This window comes from Anser anser (assembly GCF_964211835.1).
Source record: "Anser anser genome assembly, chromosome: 3".
NCBI classification, from domain to species: domain Eukaryota; kingdom Metazoa; phylum Chordata; class Aves; order Anseriformes; family Anatidae; genus Anser; species Anser anser.
Genome location: NC_139722.1, coordinates 105,919,351 through 105,939,337, shown reverse-complemented (window position 1 = coordinate 105,939,337; position 19,987 = coordinate 105,919,351). Strand labels below are relative to the sequence as shown.

The window sequence follows — 19,987 nt, the reverse complement described above, 5'->3', positions numbered from 1 at the left end:
GGAAACTTCTGCTTCTATGGGTGCTGCACTCCCTCCCTATTCCTACCTCTGCTGATCTCCATGTGCAGAAGTGTGGAAGTGTCAGCTAATGCAGTGTTGTGAATGGTAACACAGTTGTGGTTAAATAACTGTCAGTACGAGACAATTTTGGAATGGCTTTTAACTTCAAGCTTTGCAGATAATTCATTTTGTTCCATGCTTTCCAACAGAAACAGCATGAAAACAACCATATCCCCAGTCTAAATTATGACTAATACTGTTTAACTTCTTTGAGGTCTATTTTGAGCAAGCAACAGAATGTATATCTGCCGTTCTTTTTGTGCATCAGTCAAAACTGCTGAAAGACTGAAATGCATACTTGTCACTTCAACAAACTGAACTGACACGGGTCCCGTGTCTGAAGTTCTTAAGCACATACAAAAGCTTATAATCAAACACATTGACATTAGGAGGGAAACTATTCATGGAACTATATTAATTTAGGTACCCTGCTGAATCAAGCCAAAAAGGCTAATGGCTTTTCCATCTTCTGTTTGGGAGGCTCAGAGGAGTGGTGGCCTCCCAGTCATTCAACTTGCATTTTCTGGATAGTATATTTTCTGGAAGAACTATTTCATCCACATTATGGTTATGAGACCAAACTTTTATGCATTTCAATGGCTTAAACCGATCTGTGAGGCAGGTATGGATGTCTGCAGAACAAGAATATAGAAATGTTTTGTCTTCACCTTCTTCTATCAGAAAGGTTCGCTCTCTTAAATTCTTAAGTCATCAGCCTTTGCATAAAACAGTTCCTCAGATTGAATATAAGGAAAAATTATGTTTGAAATACCTTAACATATTGAGAGGCTTACAGAGGTGCAAAAAGGTGTAGTTGCTATTGTATTTTATTTTTCAGAGATATTCAAGACAATATAAATATACGTACAATTGAAAGAAATTCATTCATGGGCCTGAGTTCTGAAAGTGTAATTCTGTGAGTAAGACATAACAAATCTATTCTTCTTCTTGCTAGCTTGTTCCTTCTCCAGAATTGGGTTGAGAGTATGGTCTCTTTTCTATCAGCTTCCAAATTCAATTACAGGTTTTAGACTTCTCCTCTACCCCCAAAATCTCTGTATTCTGCTTTACTGTCATGAAAAATGAATGCTTTTGTGGTTTTTGTTGTATTCTAATTCTGGCCCTAATTTTAGAACCACAGTGTAGAATTAATTTTGTAATTACTGGTGCCAAGGTTAAATGTATTCCACCTACAACAACAACTCATGTGATACAAATTGTGTTCAAAGGGATGGTGTGACTCATAAATATTTACAGTCAGACACATCATTCAAAGAAGTTTGTTACTCAGGCAAAATATATGTAGATGTTTTGGAAATGTGGTATATTTGTATACAAAGTTAATGCATTGATACAGGCCAGTTCACTATGCAGTTTCGTGCTGTGTGGTTAGATGACTTTTTGTTTGACTTGAACGGTCATGTTTTTAAATAAACTACTTAGCTTCTTTGATCCTTTCTGTTAGTATATCAAAATGCATTGTGTGCTTAATAACAAGTTGCCTTCATTTTGCCTAGCCAGACTGGAAAAATTTCCCAGTGTGTATGCCATTTATCTCTCATACCAAAACAGACAAGCGAGAACTGATTGATTTGGTTCGCATTGATTTTGGTGGGACAGAGTCAGGCCACCAATACTTGAAGAGAGGACAGTAAAAAGTCACTTGGCTGTTATCTCTCCTTTTTCCCCATCAGTTGTCCACAATCTCTATGTCAAGTTCCCTGAAGTTTTTAAACACACACACACAAATACACACACACAGCTGAGATATTCATTCAGTTAACTCAAACATATTCAAGTAACAATACCCCAAATGTACTTATTTATCTTTTCTCCTGTGATGATAGTATTTGCTAACCACATGAGACTTGGTTTTGTCAGAGCACTATGTAGCACATACCTTATTTATTTCCATAATACTACTATGGGGTGAGATATATATGCCAGATTTTAGTGTGATTTGACCTCCCAATACCACTCAAGCATTCCAAACACCCAGGACCCACTGAGCCTCCACAGCGTGGGGAGAGCCAGTTTTACTAGGTTTACTGTAGCAGGCTCCCATCATGTTCAAGTCAGTAATTTGGATTGCATCTAAGCTTACCCTATGCAGGGATCAACACAGAGCAGGTGAATTTTAAGTGGGTTTTAAATATACTAATCTAGCCAGGAAATGGTGAGTAAAAGCCCCTATGTCCAAGCTCTGGATCTGTGCCTCCATTGTCACTTGTTGCTATCATAAGACTTCCAGGTTATTCAGGGGAGTCAGTAAGGATGCTGGTTGAAGTGAGGAGAGAATTTGTCTCAATAGAAGCTTGTCCAGGTAACAATGGAGAAAGAAGTACAATGAAACCTTGGGATTTAGTTAAAATTTTGTTTTCTCTTTTTACTAGCTGAATGCAATTTACCAGGTGACAGGAGTCCACACTCCATGGCAACAGTAATTCAGATTTTATGTCCTTAGTATCTCATTGTATTAGCATAATATTCAGTGAGAGAAAACAGTAAGAGATAATCCTGTGATTAAATGCATATATATCAGTTTGGGAGCTATGAATGGGTAAGACCAATGTAATCTAATAAATGTTTTAAATGCTATAAGCAGGGACATGTCTCTCCTGTGTGCCTGCTCAGTCATGTCTAATACTGTATGCAAGCGAAGGGGACAGTGACAGTTTTCTTGATCTGACCTGACAGACACTGGAATTATGCACATCTGCCTTCCATGGTCAAAAGAGTAATCCTTTCAACCAGACCCATAACTGATTTTCATGGTGACCTGAGCTCACCACCTCAGATAAGTGGGTCACTTGCATGCTCAGTTTTCAGTGTGAATTAGAAATTCTACGTCCATGTGTGCTGATAGTTTCATTAAATCACGCCAGTTTTGCCACCTATCAAACTTGTCATGCCCTATTGGAAAGAGCATGAGTTGCAAAGCAACAAGATGAAAGATTGCACTGTAAAGATGATAAATATAACTGACTCAAATGTAAATTTTCAGAACCGTGAAGGGAAGAGATGGAAAGACATTAAACATTAATTACTTAGTGCACTACAGTAAAAACTTGGCAGAAAGCCCCCCCCCAGTTCGCTACCTGTGTCTTCTCTCAGGAGAAGGATCCTGGGGAGATGGAGAGCAGGAAGGCAATATGATTTGAAGAGACAGCAGGTGCAGGAAGAACCAGCTGCTTCCCAGGCAGTTTGTTAATAGTCTCATCTTTTTTTACTTCCTGGATCTTGGGTTTTTGTTATTTTGTTTTCTTTTTTGGGTTGTTTTTTTTTTTTTTTTGGTTTGGTTTGCTTTTTGGTTTGGTTTGTGGTTTTTTTTTGTGTGGTTTTTTTTTTGGTTGGTTGGTTTTTGTTTTGTTTTGTTTTGTTTGTAATTATAGGCAAATGTTAAACTATTTCAAAAACATCTTGAAAAAACATCTTGTAGATGACACCAACGGCACCAGTAGGAAAGGTTCTGATCTCACCCATTCTGGGGTTAACGTGGACCAGCTTTGTTAGATTCACTGGAGGCTTCTCAGGGCAGCAGAGCAGCACCGGTGTCTTAATCAGTTCTACTTATGTTTCAAAAACTTACTGTAGCTGTCATCTCTTATGGTAATGCTGATCTGCCCTGTTCATATCTGCATTCTCTAAATCCTTCCTCTAACTGTTGGGAGCTTATCAGCTGGGATTCACAGAAACTTCATAATTTAAGCATCTATTTAATAATTTTACTTGTTTGAGATCCTTTTCACTGATTTTAATTACATACATATAAATTGTGAACATGTGTAAGAATGCATTTTTTTTCTCTGTTGCAGATGGCTAAATAAAAATGGGATTCAGGAAATTGAGAATCATGCATTTAATGGAACCTACCTGGATGAGCTGTAAATATTTCTGTTGTTTACTTTCTGAAAAGCAATTATTAGAAGGTAGCTATTTCTGCAAGTTTTTTTTAATTTATTTCAGATTGTTTTAGCATCAATATTGTGTTTTTCAGAAATCTAAGTGACAATCAAAACTTAGAAAAATTACCAAATGAGGTCTTTCAAGGAGCCAACGGGCCTGTTGTTTTGTAAGTAATATTCAGATTTGTTTTTTGTTTGTTTGTTTGTTTGTTTGTTTTCTCATCATTAAGCCCCCAGAAAAGGTCAAAGAAGAACATATGAATACAAGCCTGGATTTCAACATCTCACAAGTCCTGCAACTCAAAATTGGAGGTGTAGTTCTGAATATAAAAAAATGGAAGCCAAGAGAGTCTAGATCCATGTTTTCACTCTGTCCTCAGGGTTTCTGGAGTATTTGCATCCAGGGATTTAGCTCCAGATTCCTCTACATGGTGGATTAAGCTCTGTAAGAGCTCGGCTTCTTTTTTTTTTTTTTTTTTTTTTTCAGAGAAAATGCTGTTTGTTTTTTATTTGGAGCAAATTCAGGAATAGGTGAGTTAGTTCTCAGTGCTTAAATCTGAATTGCTCCCCCTTGAACTATTTAAAACCAATGAAGATCTGCCCTGCATCTCTAAAGCTTAGTCCTAAAGATAAAATCCCTACCCTGCAGGGACAGGGATCCCTATAAATATATATATATATATATATACATATATATATTACACATATATATCACACAGTTACAGCAGGATCTCTTTGGTGGGTGGTAAGCTGGAAAGCAAGATCTCAGCAGTAGAGAGTTCAACAGTAAGATGCTCGTGTCTCTCAATCACCAGCACCTCATGCTACACTTTGACAAGTTGTAAAACACCTGAGAGTGTGCACAACTTCTTGTGAGCACCAGCTACAGAACATAACAGCTGCAGCAAAGACAGTGGTGTCTTTTTTTGTGTCACAAATTCATCGGCTCTTTTCTTTCTTCCCATTTATCCTGGATGTCCAGAGAGGGCTAGGAGTCACCCATAAAAGGTGAAAACAGGTATTGGGAGCTGCTGGAAGATTTTACACAGAGGTTAAAGTGGTTAGAAATCTAAAAAAAATGAGGGAAAAAAAAAGGCTAGTTATCTTTGAGTTCAGATAAGAGCACTTCTGAAGGCCTTTTTCCATGTTGTTATGATACACCTATGACACACCAATGATACAAAAAGCTACTGTATGGGTTACTGCATTCTGCCCTGCTTCCATCACTCCTTCAGTGACTTTCTCCTTTGGAAAAGACTAACAGTGGAGCATCTTTTCAGCAATAATATCATTGATGCTTCTTTGGAAAAGCATTGTTTCCTGTAGCAAAGAGTAAATGCATTTTCTTTGCAAGTTGTAGCTGATTCAAGAGGTTTATCAAATTGATTTGGCTGTAGTTTAGATTCATTTGATAGTTCAATTTCTAACACTAAGTTATTTGTGCAAGTTTTCTATTCAATTACTTGTATATCCACTGTTCTATGGATGGGAAATTACCTTTTTATCCTGACGGAGATCAAGAAAGCTACATCTGTCACTGTAGCTTACACCTGGAATGTGCTTTGTGGAGATGATTGACCCATAATATCTTTGCTGGGAAAAACAGTGCTGTTGAAATAAAATTTGTGTTGCAAATTGCAGTGTTTTATTAGACTGTATGTCAGGATGTTTTAACTCTTGTTCTTCCTGAACCAGTGCTCTACAGTCAATTAATACCAACTCCTATTTTATATTTCAGAATATTAAAACAGTATGAAAGATAGACAAACACAAATAGTAATGTCAGAAAGCACAAAGTCTTAGCACGTCGTCTGCTTTATACTTAGCTGCACAGTTTCAGCAATCAATTCCTCTCTTAGGCTTACAGCTTTTGGCTGAATTAGAATCTCTCTTTTGGAAAGACATCAAGTTTTGAGTTACAGGATTTCAGTGCTGACAGTAAGCAAGTAAATCAAATGGCTAATTACTCCCACACATATACACATTCCTTCTATACAGAAATACACTTTATTGCTAACTTGGAATTTTGTAGCTTCAATTTTCATCCACATTGTTTCGTTCAGTCTTTTTCTGGTGCTCCCATAGCTGTAGCGGCCTACATGAGCTTTTACTGGCGACCCTACAAAACTCTGCATCCCATAAGAATTAAGATCGTATTGGGAGTACCAGCAAATTGCAGGAACCTACAGAAAGCCTCTCAGACTCCCCCTCTCTATAAATATAGTTCTGCTGCTTAATGATGATCCATTCTGGGCTGAGTTCTCTGGCTGCGTCCTGCCTCGGAAGCAGGGCAAGGTATGTCTGTGGTCTGTCCTGTCCTTGCAATTTGTTTTCTACAGGAGACCTACATATGTGGGCCATGGGAGAGCTCCAGCAGACCTGCAGCTAGACAGCTGAATCCCTGAAGCACAGCCAGAGAGCAGTTTAGATACAACTGCTGAGAAAATTGGTCTCACTGATCACTCCTCTCTGATGTCTGCTCTGCCAGCCACATTTTGCTCTCTTGCTATGTTCCTTTCAGCCCTAAACAGGACTATCAGCTGGTCAGTATTTTGACTAATCCCGGTAACTGATTCCCAGAGAGAAAGGGAAGTGTTTGTAAGAAAAGTCAGATTCACTTTGCTGTTTCTGCACCGGCTGCTGTCAAAGCTGATGACTAGCAGCCAAGCATTAATAATATGACATGTATTCCTGTCACTGATGCTTTCTGGTTTGATTTCCTACTGCTATTTTATCCTCTAGTTCATCTTGCTTATTTAATTTACCAGTCCTGTAACTAGGGAAACATCCCAAAGAAACTCTGCGCTGAGTTCTGCTCTGTGACGACTCAGTGGATAAAGCGACCAAACCACATACACAACGTCTGCGTTTCTGTTTGAGGGGGGAGTCTGCCGATGGTGTATCGATAACTATCCCTAACAGACATCCCATCAAGCCCTGCAGTAGTTTACAAAGCACTTTCCTCAGCTCACTTTGGTTTATGGAAAATAATGAACAGAAAAAAATAACAAACTTCTTAAAAGAAGAAGAATTTTCATGGGAAAATATTGAATACTTATGAAATTGTTTAGATATGGCCAGAGACCCAGTAATATTTTAGCTGCTGGAATATCCAGGTGATATTCCTATTCATATTTACTTGTTACTTCTATGCAGTATAATAACAGTTTGGAGGCACTGAAGATTTCTAGCTAATGAGACTAGGAAAACATTTTTGATTCTTGTTCAGAATTATGAACCCTTGTGAAGTTCTGTAGGCTCTTATTGATGCCATGACTGATACTGTCTGTGGATTTCTATAGAAAAGTGCTGTGTAGTTGGTGAATAACACACATGTTCTCTAGGTGACAGTATTCATTATGCAGTGAACTAAGGACAATAGTCAGTCCATGAAACAATTGAGATTGTTCACTGCAACCCAATTACTACTTTAGGTGTCTAAGTCAGAAATCAAAAGCCTAAAATTTCTCTTCAGCTGCTCCTGTGAGACACAGATCAGTCCTAAAAGAACCTCAGGACCAAACCTTGGCTTCTCGCAGCCTGACCTGCAGAAGTATTTCTGCTTCCACCATTCCATCTTGTCCTTCTTGTCCATAGAAGTTATGAACCTAGGTCAGGGCAGCAGCATCGGGTCCATCTTCATTCCTTTGCTGCCACAATTCACTGTCCAGTTGGCAACTGAAGCTGCCAGCAAGCTACAGGTTATTATTATTGTGTTAATACCCCAATATGAAAACGGGCATATCAGCGGGGCAGGCACAGGCTGCCTTCTGAAGGTGTTACCTGAAGATGGGACGTTCTTTCAAAGCCTGGAACCAAAGCCTCCAGCTGCGGGCACAGTATGGACACAAAGATCCTCTTTAACCACAGCCAGTAACTGCTTTATTAGCTGAATATAAATTTCTTAGATGTGACCACCCTACTCTACAGACAGAGTTCAAACAGAGACATTTCCTGGTATTAATTTTGGTTTTGAGATAGGAGAACAGAGGTGCAAATGTGCACGTTGTACATAGAGAGGGTCCGAACTTCATTGTATGCTGCCAAAATTTGGTCTCCACGTAGCACCACTCTACTGCATTAATATGGTAATAAAAGCAATTTGTGCCTGTTATGTAATAGAGATAAAATAACATGTCCTGACATCATACTGTTATAGATTAATGTACCTTGGGAGGGGAGGCATGGAGAAAATGACAAATATTGTCAGTTCAATTCCCTTATTAGGGGAAATTCTTTTCTTTTGTGAGAGAATAAAGAACAGAGCAGCCTCAGCAAACACTGCATTCTGCATTACTCTCATGCCATAAGAGCATGGGAGCTAAGGGAGGACAGGGTGATTTTTATGTAGTCCATTTCACTGTTGATCTAAGAGAAAGAAGTGTGCACTTCTGCTGTCGCAAGCTGAGGGACACCGTCTGTTCCTAGCCAAGGAAATATGTGGATGTTTTGCCCCAGCTGTTACACCCTGGAGCCATGGAGACAGGTTCTGTGGAGATGAAGCACCATTGGTCCTTCTTCCCTTTCCCTACCTGTGTAGCACAAGTCATGATTTAGTGTTTGCATAATGTTTTTCCCCCTGAAAGCCTCGCTGATGCTCTTTGTGATACGTTTGTAGCTGCTGCTTCCATCGCTGCCTTTGATAGCCCATCCCACACAATAATTGCCTTCCACGTAAATGCACTTCTAACCTCCTCTAATCTTACCCCTTCCTTCGCTTCAGTCTGAATTCTTTGTTTTTTAAACCTCTGGAAATATTTTGATATTTTTGTTCCTCAAAGTTTGAACTACATCAATTTTGCCTCTCTTTAGTCTCTTTTCCTTCCTAATGAGTACAAAATCTGGTATCCTCAACCTCTCCTCACATCTGTAACCTCCCATGAGATTCTCTCTTTGTGTTTATTGCCTTTTCCATGGTAGGCTTTGCATGACGAGATGTTCATGACGAACATCACAAAATTCTCTTGTGATTTCACCAACCTTTTTTTTTTTTCCCCTCCTGTAACGCATTCTTGGATGATTGGTGTGTTTCTTTTGGTATTTACTAAACCTAGAATCATATGGAGCTAATAGTTTATGTCACTGTTAATCTTTACCCAGAGGGTTACGGGATCTTTTTCTTTTTTTCTCAAATCAGACTAACATCACTTGATTGTTGTTTGCAATGAATATTAGTTAATGTTTCCTTGACAAACTCTTAGTTTATCACCTGATCCTGTTTTCAGCACAAATTTCCAGCTGATCTCTTTGTAATCGGTACTCTGATACTGACTAGGACAGTCTAAAACACATATCTACTGTAGAGCTGAAGTAAATTTGCTTTTTATCATGATTTTCATATGTTTTTTTAAAGGGATATTTCCAGGACAAAAATCAGTTTCCTGCCAGGTCACGGATTAGAACTCATTAAGAAGCTAAGAGCAAGGTCTACATATAATTTAAAAAAACTTCCTGATTTAAGCAAATTTAGATCATTGATTGAGGCAAATTTCACCTATCCTAGCCATTGCTGTGCATTTACAAACTGGAAAAGACAAAAGTAAGTGATTTCATTTGTTTCTCTTTTTGATGCTTCTCAGCCATTGATAGTGAATTAAACAAACTTCTTCAAAAGCTGGATATAAATAAACATACAATACGTACATGTTTATTCATGTTACACATTACACTGCCTCTCCATTCCAGGTTGGTAATAAATTTTGATAGTTGTATTAGCGTCACCTTTTTCTCCAGCTGAGACTGTAGACCGCATACATCATAGGGTCATCTCTCACTGGGACCTGCTGTCCTGGATCAGCCTGGAGCCACACTAAAGATATCCAACAGAAAACATGATGATAACCTTTCAGGAGGTAGCTGGAAGGATATTTGTGTTTCCAGAGAAGATGGTCAATACCTTGCCACCAATTCACGTGGGTAACAGAACTGCAGAGTGGTGTTAACCTCTTAACCTCAGGAAGCCACACTGATGTTGGAACCAAATAGAAGAGAAGAGAATGGAACAGAATTCATTTGGAAGGGACCTACAAAATCACTAAGTCCAACTGTCTGACCACTTCAGGGCTAACTAAAAGTTAAAGCATATTAATAAGGGCATTGTCCAAATCCCTCTTGAAAACTGACAGGCACAGGGCATCAACCGCCTCACTAGCAAGCCTGGTCCAGTGTTTGAGCACCCTCACAGTAAAGAATTTTTTCCTAACATCCAGTTGAATCTCCTCTGGTGCAGCTTTGTACCATTCCCATGTGTCCGACTATCGTTGGTTATCAGGGAAAAGAGACCAGCACCTCCCTCTCCATTTCCCCTCCTCAGGAAGTGGTAGAGAGCAACAAAGTCACCTTAACCTCCGTTTCTCTAGACTAGACAACCCAAGTGTCCCCAGCCTCCGTTCATAGGACATGTCTTTCAGCCCTTTTACTGGTATTGTTGTCCTCCTCTGGATGCTTTCAAGTATCTTAACATCCTTTTTATGTTGTGGATGCCCGAACTATACACTACATTCAAGGTGAGGCCTCACCAATGCTATATACAGTGAGAGAATCACCTCTGCCACAGATATTTCATCTGTCACATCTACATGCACATCATTTTTGGACATGATTTCTGAAATGGTTAATCTAGAGCAATCCCTTTAAACCCAAATTCACTGAGACAGGGAGGTCTTTTAGACTCCCAAACTAATTTTCAGTACTTGTTTTGATTTGCCATCATCAAGATACACTGAGACTTCAGGTATTAATGACTCACATTGAGTATTTTCAGCTGCTCGGATAAACTTTAAATGTTACATGTGAACTAGTTAATGAACCTCATGAATTTGTGCCACTGGAAAACCTGAATGATTGGTACCTATGGGAACATGTTATTTTTTGAAGTTCCTCTTTTACTGGAAGTCCTCAAAAACTTGGAATTTGCCATGGCAGAGAAAAGAAAAAAAAAAAAAAGTTTTATGGTTCATTGTTACAGTTCAAGACATTGTCTTCAGAAGATGCCTAAAATTTCAAAGAAAAGTAAAACCATGCGTAAAAAGTATAAGCTATTTGTAAGCTTCATTTAAATACTTATAATAGCCATTTATTTTACTTTTAACAGTGTACTGTCACTGAAATTAAAGGCAATGAAAGATGCCTGGTCCTGCTATGCTGATAGCTAGTACATATCACCTGCATGTGTGTTGCAAAACTACATGGGAAAAGTGCAAGTTTGATATCAGACAATACAGTGGTAAGGGAAGTATCTGGCAGAATCTATCCTTCATTGCCTGTTTTTGATCCCAAATTCTAAACTTTTTGCTACAAGAGGTTATCAGCAGGTGATGTTTTCACATATTTCTACAGGCTTACTCAGGCACAGTGCTTGGTTGCCTGCTAATTAGAAATGGTTCCAGTCCTGCCAGCACTGGTGGCAGAGTGGTATTTTCCAATGAGTTCAGAGGAAGTATGTTTAGTTCTAAAAAGCTAAATCTGCAAAGGGATTTTTGATATCACTTTATCATACATATTTTTGAAGGTACTTGACTTCTGGGCTGCCTGAGCCAAATCAAGACCCAAATCCTAGAATCCACACTGGAAAGTCGGCTCAGGGCTCTTCAAAATCAGGTTAAGAGTTACTGTTGAAGGAAAGCAACAGGAGGAGATGGCACTGAGCTTTTAGTAAGCTCTCAGCGTCCCCTCACTGTGAATAACTTTTGTGCCACAATTACCCAGGGGAATTGAAACTCACAGCACTCACTTCCCCCATAGCATGGCTCCACTTTTGGGCACCTCTGCCCTAGCAAGTAAGAAACCAAGGAGGACACTGACAGCCCTTCCCACAGCCTGGGTGAATGTAATTTTGCAAAGAAATGCCAATGAACTGTGCAGAATTCAAAAACCAAGTGCAGATGGCCAGTGAGCTGAGCTGGAGCACGACACAGTAGTGGGGCTGCTTCTGGAGCATGTCTGGCCATGATTCCGCAGTCTGCTACAAAATGTGTTGTAATGCAACGGTGAGAAATAGAATACAAGTTGGAGATACTCCTCTTTGTGTTGGCTTTGCGAAAAATCTTGTATTGATATGAGCTCCTCTTCTACTGTTTGTCCTTAAGGGTGAAGGAGTTTTCAGGTCAGAAGACATCACATATAATTTGTGAAATCCAGAAACTTGTTCACAAGTTGCCCAAATTTAAAATTTCAGTAAAGGAGTGAAATTTAAAAAAAAAAAAAAAAAAAATCAATATAGGGCAACTGGTACCCTACATGGAACTTTCTAAGAAATAGTTTTGGTGATTTAAAAATAATAATAATAATTATTATTATTAATAATAATAAGTTGCTGCCACAAATGCAAATAAATATCAGAGCTACATAAATTTACTTAAGCTGACCTATCAAATCTCTGTTGTTCCCCATAGAGAAAAAAAAGGTCTTAAAATGTCTTCTTGACCTTAATGGTGCAAACATTTTCTAGTTCTATTCCTCACTGAATATGTTGTTTCTACAGGAGGTCAGTTGAGCTCCAGAATACCTCCAATAAGTTATCTCAAAAAAATCTATCTTAAATGAATGAAAATTCCTTCAAACAGCAGAAGAAAATTACTTATGATCTATTTTTGTAGAGTTAGTAAAACTGAATTTTAGTGTGCATTAAAAAACTTTCTGTTTTTCTAAAGTAGCTATACTTAAAATAGTGAAAATAATATTAATTTCTGATTTTACAAGCTAAAAACACTTTTGAAAGGATAACTATTCTTTAGCTACAAAGACTTTTTTTTCCATTTCAACTTATTCTAGTAATTTAATTCAAACAATATTCCACTTAATTGTAGCTGACAAGGCAGGAAGGCTTTTGTTTTTTATAAAGTAAGTGTAGAAGAGGAGAGACACACTGAAATCTAGAAGGACAAGGGAGCAAGAAACAAGCTGTGCCTATCTCTGTCTATCATTATGAACTCCTGTGTTAAATACATTTAGATAAACTATTTTCTGTATACAGTACATTCAAGGTAGTTTAGTTTCACTGTTAAAATAACTGATTGCTGGTTTCCTATATTTTAGTATTAGTTAAGTTTTCAACCAACTAGACTAGGACAGGAATCATTAGGAAAATAGCATTCATTGTCTTATAAAAGAAATGCATCACTGCTGGGTAAAAAATATAAAAATTCAGACTTGAGATCCATATATGCTCTGATATATGATTATTTGAATAAACATATACATATAAGCTGTATCTCCCTGATCAACAGAACCAAGTTGAATGCATTTATCTACGTTTTTGATGGTTGACAGAATTATCTTTTAAAAATACTAGGCATAAATACAAAATGATTAGAACCAATGATTTAGATCATTTTTTCCTGTTAACTGCATTTAAATGCAATTAAAAATGTTCATTTCATTCATACAGTCATGTGTCGTGTACTGAAATTGGTGGGAGACCAATATCCTCTCTCTAGTTTAAAGAGATAATATGTGTGCATGTTAGTTCAGTGCTGTGAGTCGGAACACGAAAGGTATTCCCATGCACTTCAGCAGAGATTAGTCACATATGCAGCAGCTACACCCACTTGCACTTCAAAGCAGTTTTCTTGACAAGATGTGTGCGCGTTCAAGACTGCTCAGGATTTTGAAGAGTTATTAATAGTCTGCAATGTTTGCTCACACAGCGTCTAGTATTTCTTTGGCAAGAGCTGCACTTGGTTTAGTGCAGCAGACATTTCTTATTCTGGTGGGAACAGTGATGTTACCTGACTTACTGTGCATCTTCACAGGAGCCACTCATTCCCCTGTAACAGTTTAGATCTCAAAATAATTTCCTGGTAGTACAGGAAGTATAAAAAGGATGCCTCATTACACTATAAGTGCATTTCTAAGGATCACCACAGCATTTGATGCTCACGTGGGAAATCTCAGAAGGAATTAAGTCGGGGTGTGTGGCCCCTTCCTGGTTGCCTCATTTGTGTAAGGTTTCCTATCTTTGATACTTCTCCAGCACTCAAGAACCTTAGATAAAATAAGTCTCCATAGTAGATAGTGAGTGATCACCTCTCCTAAACACATTTGCACCAGCTCTGTTGTGCTAATGGAAATATTAAACCTGCTATAGAGGCAGTGCCTTCTAAATTTTGGAGGATATTGCATCAAGCAGAGACCTGCCAGACTGAGACACAAATTAAAATGTTGGCAGTTTTGTTTCATTGTGTTTTTTTTGTTTGTTTGTTTGTTTGTTTTTCCCCATTCTAAGAAGGATTGTATGATAAATATTGATCTGAAGATTTATTACACTGGAATGTTGTGATGGTGGCCTAACAGGAGCTAACCTGCTTTTTCGGACAAGGCCGATGTAGTGTGTTGAACTCTCACGCTCTCCTGTAACTGGAAAATAACATCATTCAAGCTTGGATAGGGTAGAAGTTGGATGTTAAAATCCTCAACTTGACATAGCCCATTGATTTCCTTGATATAAACATCACCTTCTGCTTAAAAGATCTGGATCGTTATGATGCTGTCCTTACACATGATCATTATTTTTTGGAGAAGCTATCACTTGAAAACCTATTTTTTTTAAAGAACACACCACACAGAGTTGTGTTTGGGCCTTGTTTCATGAGAACATGATACCTGTTGCTCCCTACTCACTTGATGTCACTTTTTGGTAAGGATGTTTGGTTCAAGATAGGGCCTAACACAGAACCGAGGTCTGGACTATTTATTCTGCTAATTACGTTTCTCAGCACACAAGATCCTGCTGTCACCAGACCCAGATGGAGTGCATGAAATAACTATTTGCACAAGGGTAGTTATATTTGTCAGAGTGCTTTGCCAATTTTGATGTTGCTTTTTAAGTTGTCCTTTCTCTGGTTTATTATTCAGAGTGTTTACTTGAGCAAAACTATGTTAAACAGCAGCAGAGTGTTAAAAATAGTCTGAATACATGACTATTATGATGCTTGCCTTCTCAAAGGAAAGCAAGACCCAATCTCTTGCCAAAAAATGTTTTAAATTATTGTTCTGAGAGCACAAGGGGCAAATATCTCAGGATAGTCAGTACTAGATGATGGCTTTTCTTTCCCTTGGGTGTTTGCAACTGCCTGTCACTCTGCTTACAGTGCAAGGAAGCAGCCAGGAGACTCCTCACTACCTATCCTCAGAACAAACATAGTGGCTAACTCTGTGGGAGTCTGATTTTGTTTGGGAGCTCTGGGTGCTAAATAATTCAGGAATGAATAAATAATAATAATCAGAAATATTTCATTGGCCTTACATAGCTGTCTTATCTGTTGGATAGATTTAGCTCCAGGTAGTGCCTCCATCATTTAGGAAAATGTTTATTTTTAACTCATAGCTGGGAAGCAATTGGATGAAACCTTTTTCTTCAGTTCATTTACAAAGAACTACTAATTGCAGTAGTTTTCAGTGCCCTCAAGTGCCTGTTACACTCAAAACTGAGGGACTTTCTCATCCATTATTGCTCCTTGGAAGCATATACTCCCTCTCAGCTAGAGAACTGTTGATATATTGATCAATATGCTTGGCCCCTCACTCATCCTTACACAGGCAGAACACAGGGGAGCAAAATGTAATGCCTTGTTATTGCAGTTGTGACCTCCATAGTGCATATTTGACCTCACAGAAAATCAGCTTTCTGCCTCAGTTGACAGGCAAGATAAAAAATATTGATAATAGCAGAGGATGCTCAAAACCTCATAGGAAATGTTCCTCGCCTTCTGGTGCTGGGCCTTCATTAGTTTTTTCTTTCTTCCTTTTCAGCTTGATTTTTGGAAGATGTAGTGAGTGCACGAAGTCAAAGGGTAAAATTGGGTTACAAAAAAAAAGAATCCTCGCTTTTAATCTGCTACAGGTTGTTTAACAATTTCAACCTAGCTTGCCTAGAAAGCTGGCCTCTCAAGTGTACTGCAGATCAGGGTGGAAGATAAGCTAGGATCCTGTCCTGGAACACGGACACCTAATTTGCTGTCTAAACAATAGATGAAAATAGGCAGAAACAGTTGGTTTTGCAACACACTGTCAATGGTTTTATTTGCTGACTCAAATTAAGTCTGGATCCATCTTTATGCAAAGTAATGGATGCAAGTTTCTGGGGCAACAAACCTCAAAGGAGGTCTAGGAGAAACTTATTCAAGGCTGACCCTTTGTTTCTTGCTAACACACCTTGATATTTGTTAGCCTGATGGAGCTGAGCTTCTCAGCCAAAACACTTGTTTCTTCAGTTGGTCTATGCATGGAGAAGACGGACTTGAGGTTAATCCTCTAGGAAACAAAGCTAAATATAAACTGTTTTTAAAATAATAATAAAAAAAAATACCTTCAAAGGAAATTTTTCCTTGAAACTCTTTTCCTTTATTGACTTTTTTCTACTAAAAATTCCCAACACGATTTAAAAAAGCCTTCTGAAAGAAACAAAAGCAACTATTGTTTCTACAGAAATGTTGATTTAGTTTGGCTTGGCTTGGCTTGGTTTGGTTTTACTTGTTCACTTCACTTTCCTTTAAAAACATTTTTTAAGCAAAACGTTCTACCATGTCTAGTGTTTGTATCTGTGATGGCATCTGGCTTTCAGAGACTATCTGGAAACCCTGCATGATCTCACTTATGTTATTTATTTACTTTAATAGCCAGTGACCAATATGATATGATATACTTAAAATGAATTGCACAGACTGGAACTGTTCTGTGCCCTGAAGGAGTTTTGATATTGAATATGACACACTGACTGACAACATTGTTAGGAAAAAGGAAATTTAAGAGTAATACTAATGAACAGTGGAGTAATTCTGATTATACAGACTCCTTATCTGCACAACTGAATTGTCTCATTCTTCAAAGTCCAGTCATATGTAGGAATTCATCATTATGTGTTTCCCCCATGCAGAATCACTTATCATTGTCAGGTTACATGAGAAATTCAGTTGAAATAGTGGAAGCTTCTTACTGAATGTTTCTGTCCAGCTGGATAACATCATCATGATTGTTAGTAAGTCAAACATCAGGCTTTCCTTTCCCATATGTTTTATGTTTTAAATCCATCTACATTTTCATGTAATATTTTATAAATAGGCATTACTCTGCCTATTAATTTCAAGCTCCAGGGAAATCGATAAAATCAGCTAACCCAAAAACTGATTTGTTAATGTAAACTTCATGATTCAATGTTTGTTGTATGCCTCGTGTTGTGCGTCTTAGTTTCCAACTCTTCTCTTTTTACAATTTCAGCACTGAATTACATCCAATATGTAGCATATCTCAGGCTAAGCAAGACCTTGATGAGCAACCTGGCAATAAGATACATAGACGATCTGCAGCTGAAGATTATATTTCCAGCTATGGCATTGGTTTTGACCCTGCAGAGAATGAATTTGACTATGGTTTATGCAATGAAGTCGTTAATGTGGCTTGCTCACCTAAACCTGATGCTTTCAATCCATGTGAAGATATTATGGGTTACAATATTCTGAGAGTCCTGATATGGTTTATCAGCATTTTAGCTATCACTGGGAACATTGTTGTCCTCATTATTTTAATAAGCAGTCAATACAAACTCACTGTACCTCGTTTTCTAATGTGCAATCTCGCATTTGCAGACCTCTGCATAGGTATCTATCTGTTGTTTATTGCATCTGTAGATATACAGACTAAAAGCCAGTATTACAACTATGCCATAGACTGGCAAACAGGGGCTGGATGCAATGCTGCAGGATTTTTTACAGTGTTTGCAAGTGAACTCTCAGTCTACACATTGACTGTGATAACTCTGGAAAGGTGGCATACTATCACCTACGCCATGCAACTGCACCGCAAGGTTCGATTTCGGCATGCTGTGATTATAATGATTTTTGGCTGGATGTTTGCTTTCACGGTGGCACTTCTTCCCATATTTGGTGTCAGCAGCTACATGAAGGTCAGCATTTGTTTGCCCATGGACATCGAGACACCGTTTTCTCAGGCTTATGTTATATTTCTTTTAGTGTTGAATGTACTCGCCTTTGTAATCATATGCGCCTGCTACATCTGCATCTACTTTACTGTAAGAAACCCCAACGTCATCGCTTCAAACAGTGACACCAAGATTGCCAAGCGCATGGCTATATTGATCTTCACAGACTTCCTCTGCATGGCGCCAATATCGTTTTTTGCTATATCAGCTTCACTCAAGGTTCCTCTCATCACAGTGTCCAAATCCAAGATCCTCCTGGTTTTGTTTTACCCCATCAATTCCTGTGCCAACCCTTTCCTCTATGCTATTTTCACAAAGACTTTCCGCAGGGATTTCTTCATTCTGTTGAGCAAGTTTGGTTGCTGTGAAATGCAAGCCCAGATTTACAGAACAGACACTTCCTCATCTGCTCATAATTTCCACACAAGAAATGGTCATTATCCTCCCGCATCAAAAAACAGTGATGGGACTATTTATTCACTGGTTCCTCTAAATCACTTGAACTGAAATGCCTGCATGAGTTTGTGTCTGAGGCAGTGTGATAATCACTTTCAACTGTGAATTTGAATAATGACTACAACATAGCATGGAAACTTATTTTTGATGGGAAAACATTTTTATTTCCTCTTTGCTTTTTTGTTCAATGAACAGTCTTCAGAGATGACACATGATCTTCATTAGTTCTTGAAGGACAAAGAACAAAACTGCAGTATATGTCAGAGTGTCCTTGTAGAATTGTCTCCAGAAATAAATGAGCTTATAAACGGGTATCTCATACTATAAAGGCAGAGATTGCTTTCATTCTAGGAAGATGTTACCTGCTTACTGACAATTAAATAATGGTTATATGTAGTCAAAAGAAAAAAATATGTAAAATTATTTTTTTTTGTCTGTGAAACATGTTATAACAATGACCAATAATTATCTCTTTTCATTAATCATATCTCCTAAGGTTACAGGAGAAAGAAGCCCAGTCTTTAAGGTTTTAAGCCCTCCTTCAGTACAAACTTACCAGGAATGAAAATATCTTCTGTTGCTTCCATTTGTGTTTACTATAGCAGATGGGCGGATGCATCTCCAGCTAGGTTAATGTTAGCTGTCCCATACTGTGTGTGCATACTTTAATCTGCACAAAAGTATCACGTTGGGTAGGATTGTGTTGATCTAGACTGGTAGCCTCAAAGAAACAGATTTCATGTGAGTTGATATCAAGGATTTTAGTTTGATTTGGGTTTTGTTTCCAAGACAAGAAAGAGCAGGAACAAAAGCAGAAGAAATCCTTCATAACAAGGAGGATGCTTCCTCAAATTGGTTTCACAAAGTTGGGTTGAAATAGCTTTTCTGGGGTTGGACCCCTTGGTTACTTGGACCCCTTGGATATGTGGGTTGTTCTAACATGATTCCTCAGGCTATGTCAGGGTCATTGTATCCGGATGCATCCTTTTGGCTTTTTTTTTTATTTTTTTTTATTTTTTATTATTTTTTAGCTTTTTTATTATTTTAGCTTTTATGATATTAGAAGTACTCTTTCCCCTTCCCTTATAAATAATGTTTCATGTGCAGCCTATAAGATGATGCTTCTGACTGAAAGATGTGAAAGGCATAAGCTGCATATGTTGACATAAGGGGGGGAGGGGGGAACCTTATTCAAGATTTCCTGATTTTGCGGATGTTTTGAATACAGACGTTTTGAATACAGATGTTTTGAATAACATCTGAATGTGTGTGCAATCTTTTTGCAAGGCTTAAAAATTAAATGGTACAGGTTAATCATTCCAAAATGCATTGAGTATTTAGTTGGGTTGTGTTTTCTCCTGGTGATTATGCGTCTATGTGAAGATATGGAGACATAAAAAAGCAAAGAAACAATCAAGAAAAAAACACAAGGGCAGGAGTCTGAACTTCATTTACACCTCACAGACAATTCACGTTTTTGCCCCATGATATTAAAAATCTTTGGAGTCTTCACGGGTTAATATGATGAGTTTTGAATATTTCCTGTTTACAACTCCTAACATTTCAGCAGCTGTTTTTGATGTTTCCATCCATAATTTCTCCTGTCATCAACTTTACATGTCAGCACCTG

General features: G+C 38.1%; 1 protein-coding gene across 3 annotated transcripts in view; it reads left to right on the top strand.

Annotated features, from left to right (window-relative positions):
• FSHR (follicle stimulating hormone receptor) overlaps window positions 1-19,686 on the top strand; it is an 86,193-nt gene extending 66,507 nt beyond the window's left edge. For 2 of the 3 annotated variants that reach the window (XM_083828197.1, XM_083828198.1), the window contains exons 6-10: window positions 899-976; window positions 3,876-3,944; window positions 4,058-4,132; window positions 9,319-9,504; window positions 17,181-19,686. In XM_083828197.1, the coding sequence (XP_083684323.1) occupies window positions 899-976; window positions 3,876-3,944; window positions 4,058-4,132; window positions 9,319-9,504; window positions 17,181-18,408 (1,636 nt within the window). In that variant the 3' untranslated portion in view covers window positions 18,409-19,686. The remainder of the gene's footprint in view (window positions 1-898; window positions 977-3,875; window positions 3,945-4,057; window positions 4,133-9,318; window positions 9,505-17,180) is intronic. The other variant, XM_083828199.1, reaches the window with a different exon arrangement.
• The last annotated feature ends 301 nt before the right edge of the window (window positions 19,687-19,987 follow it).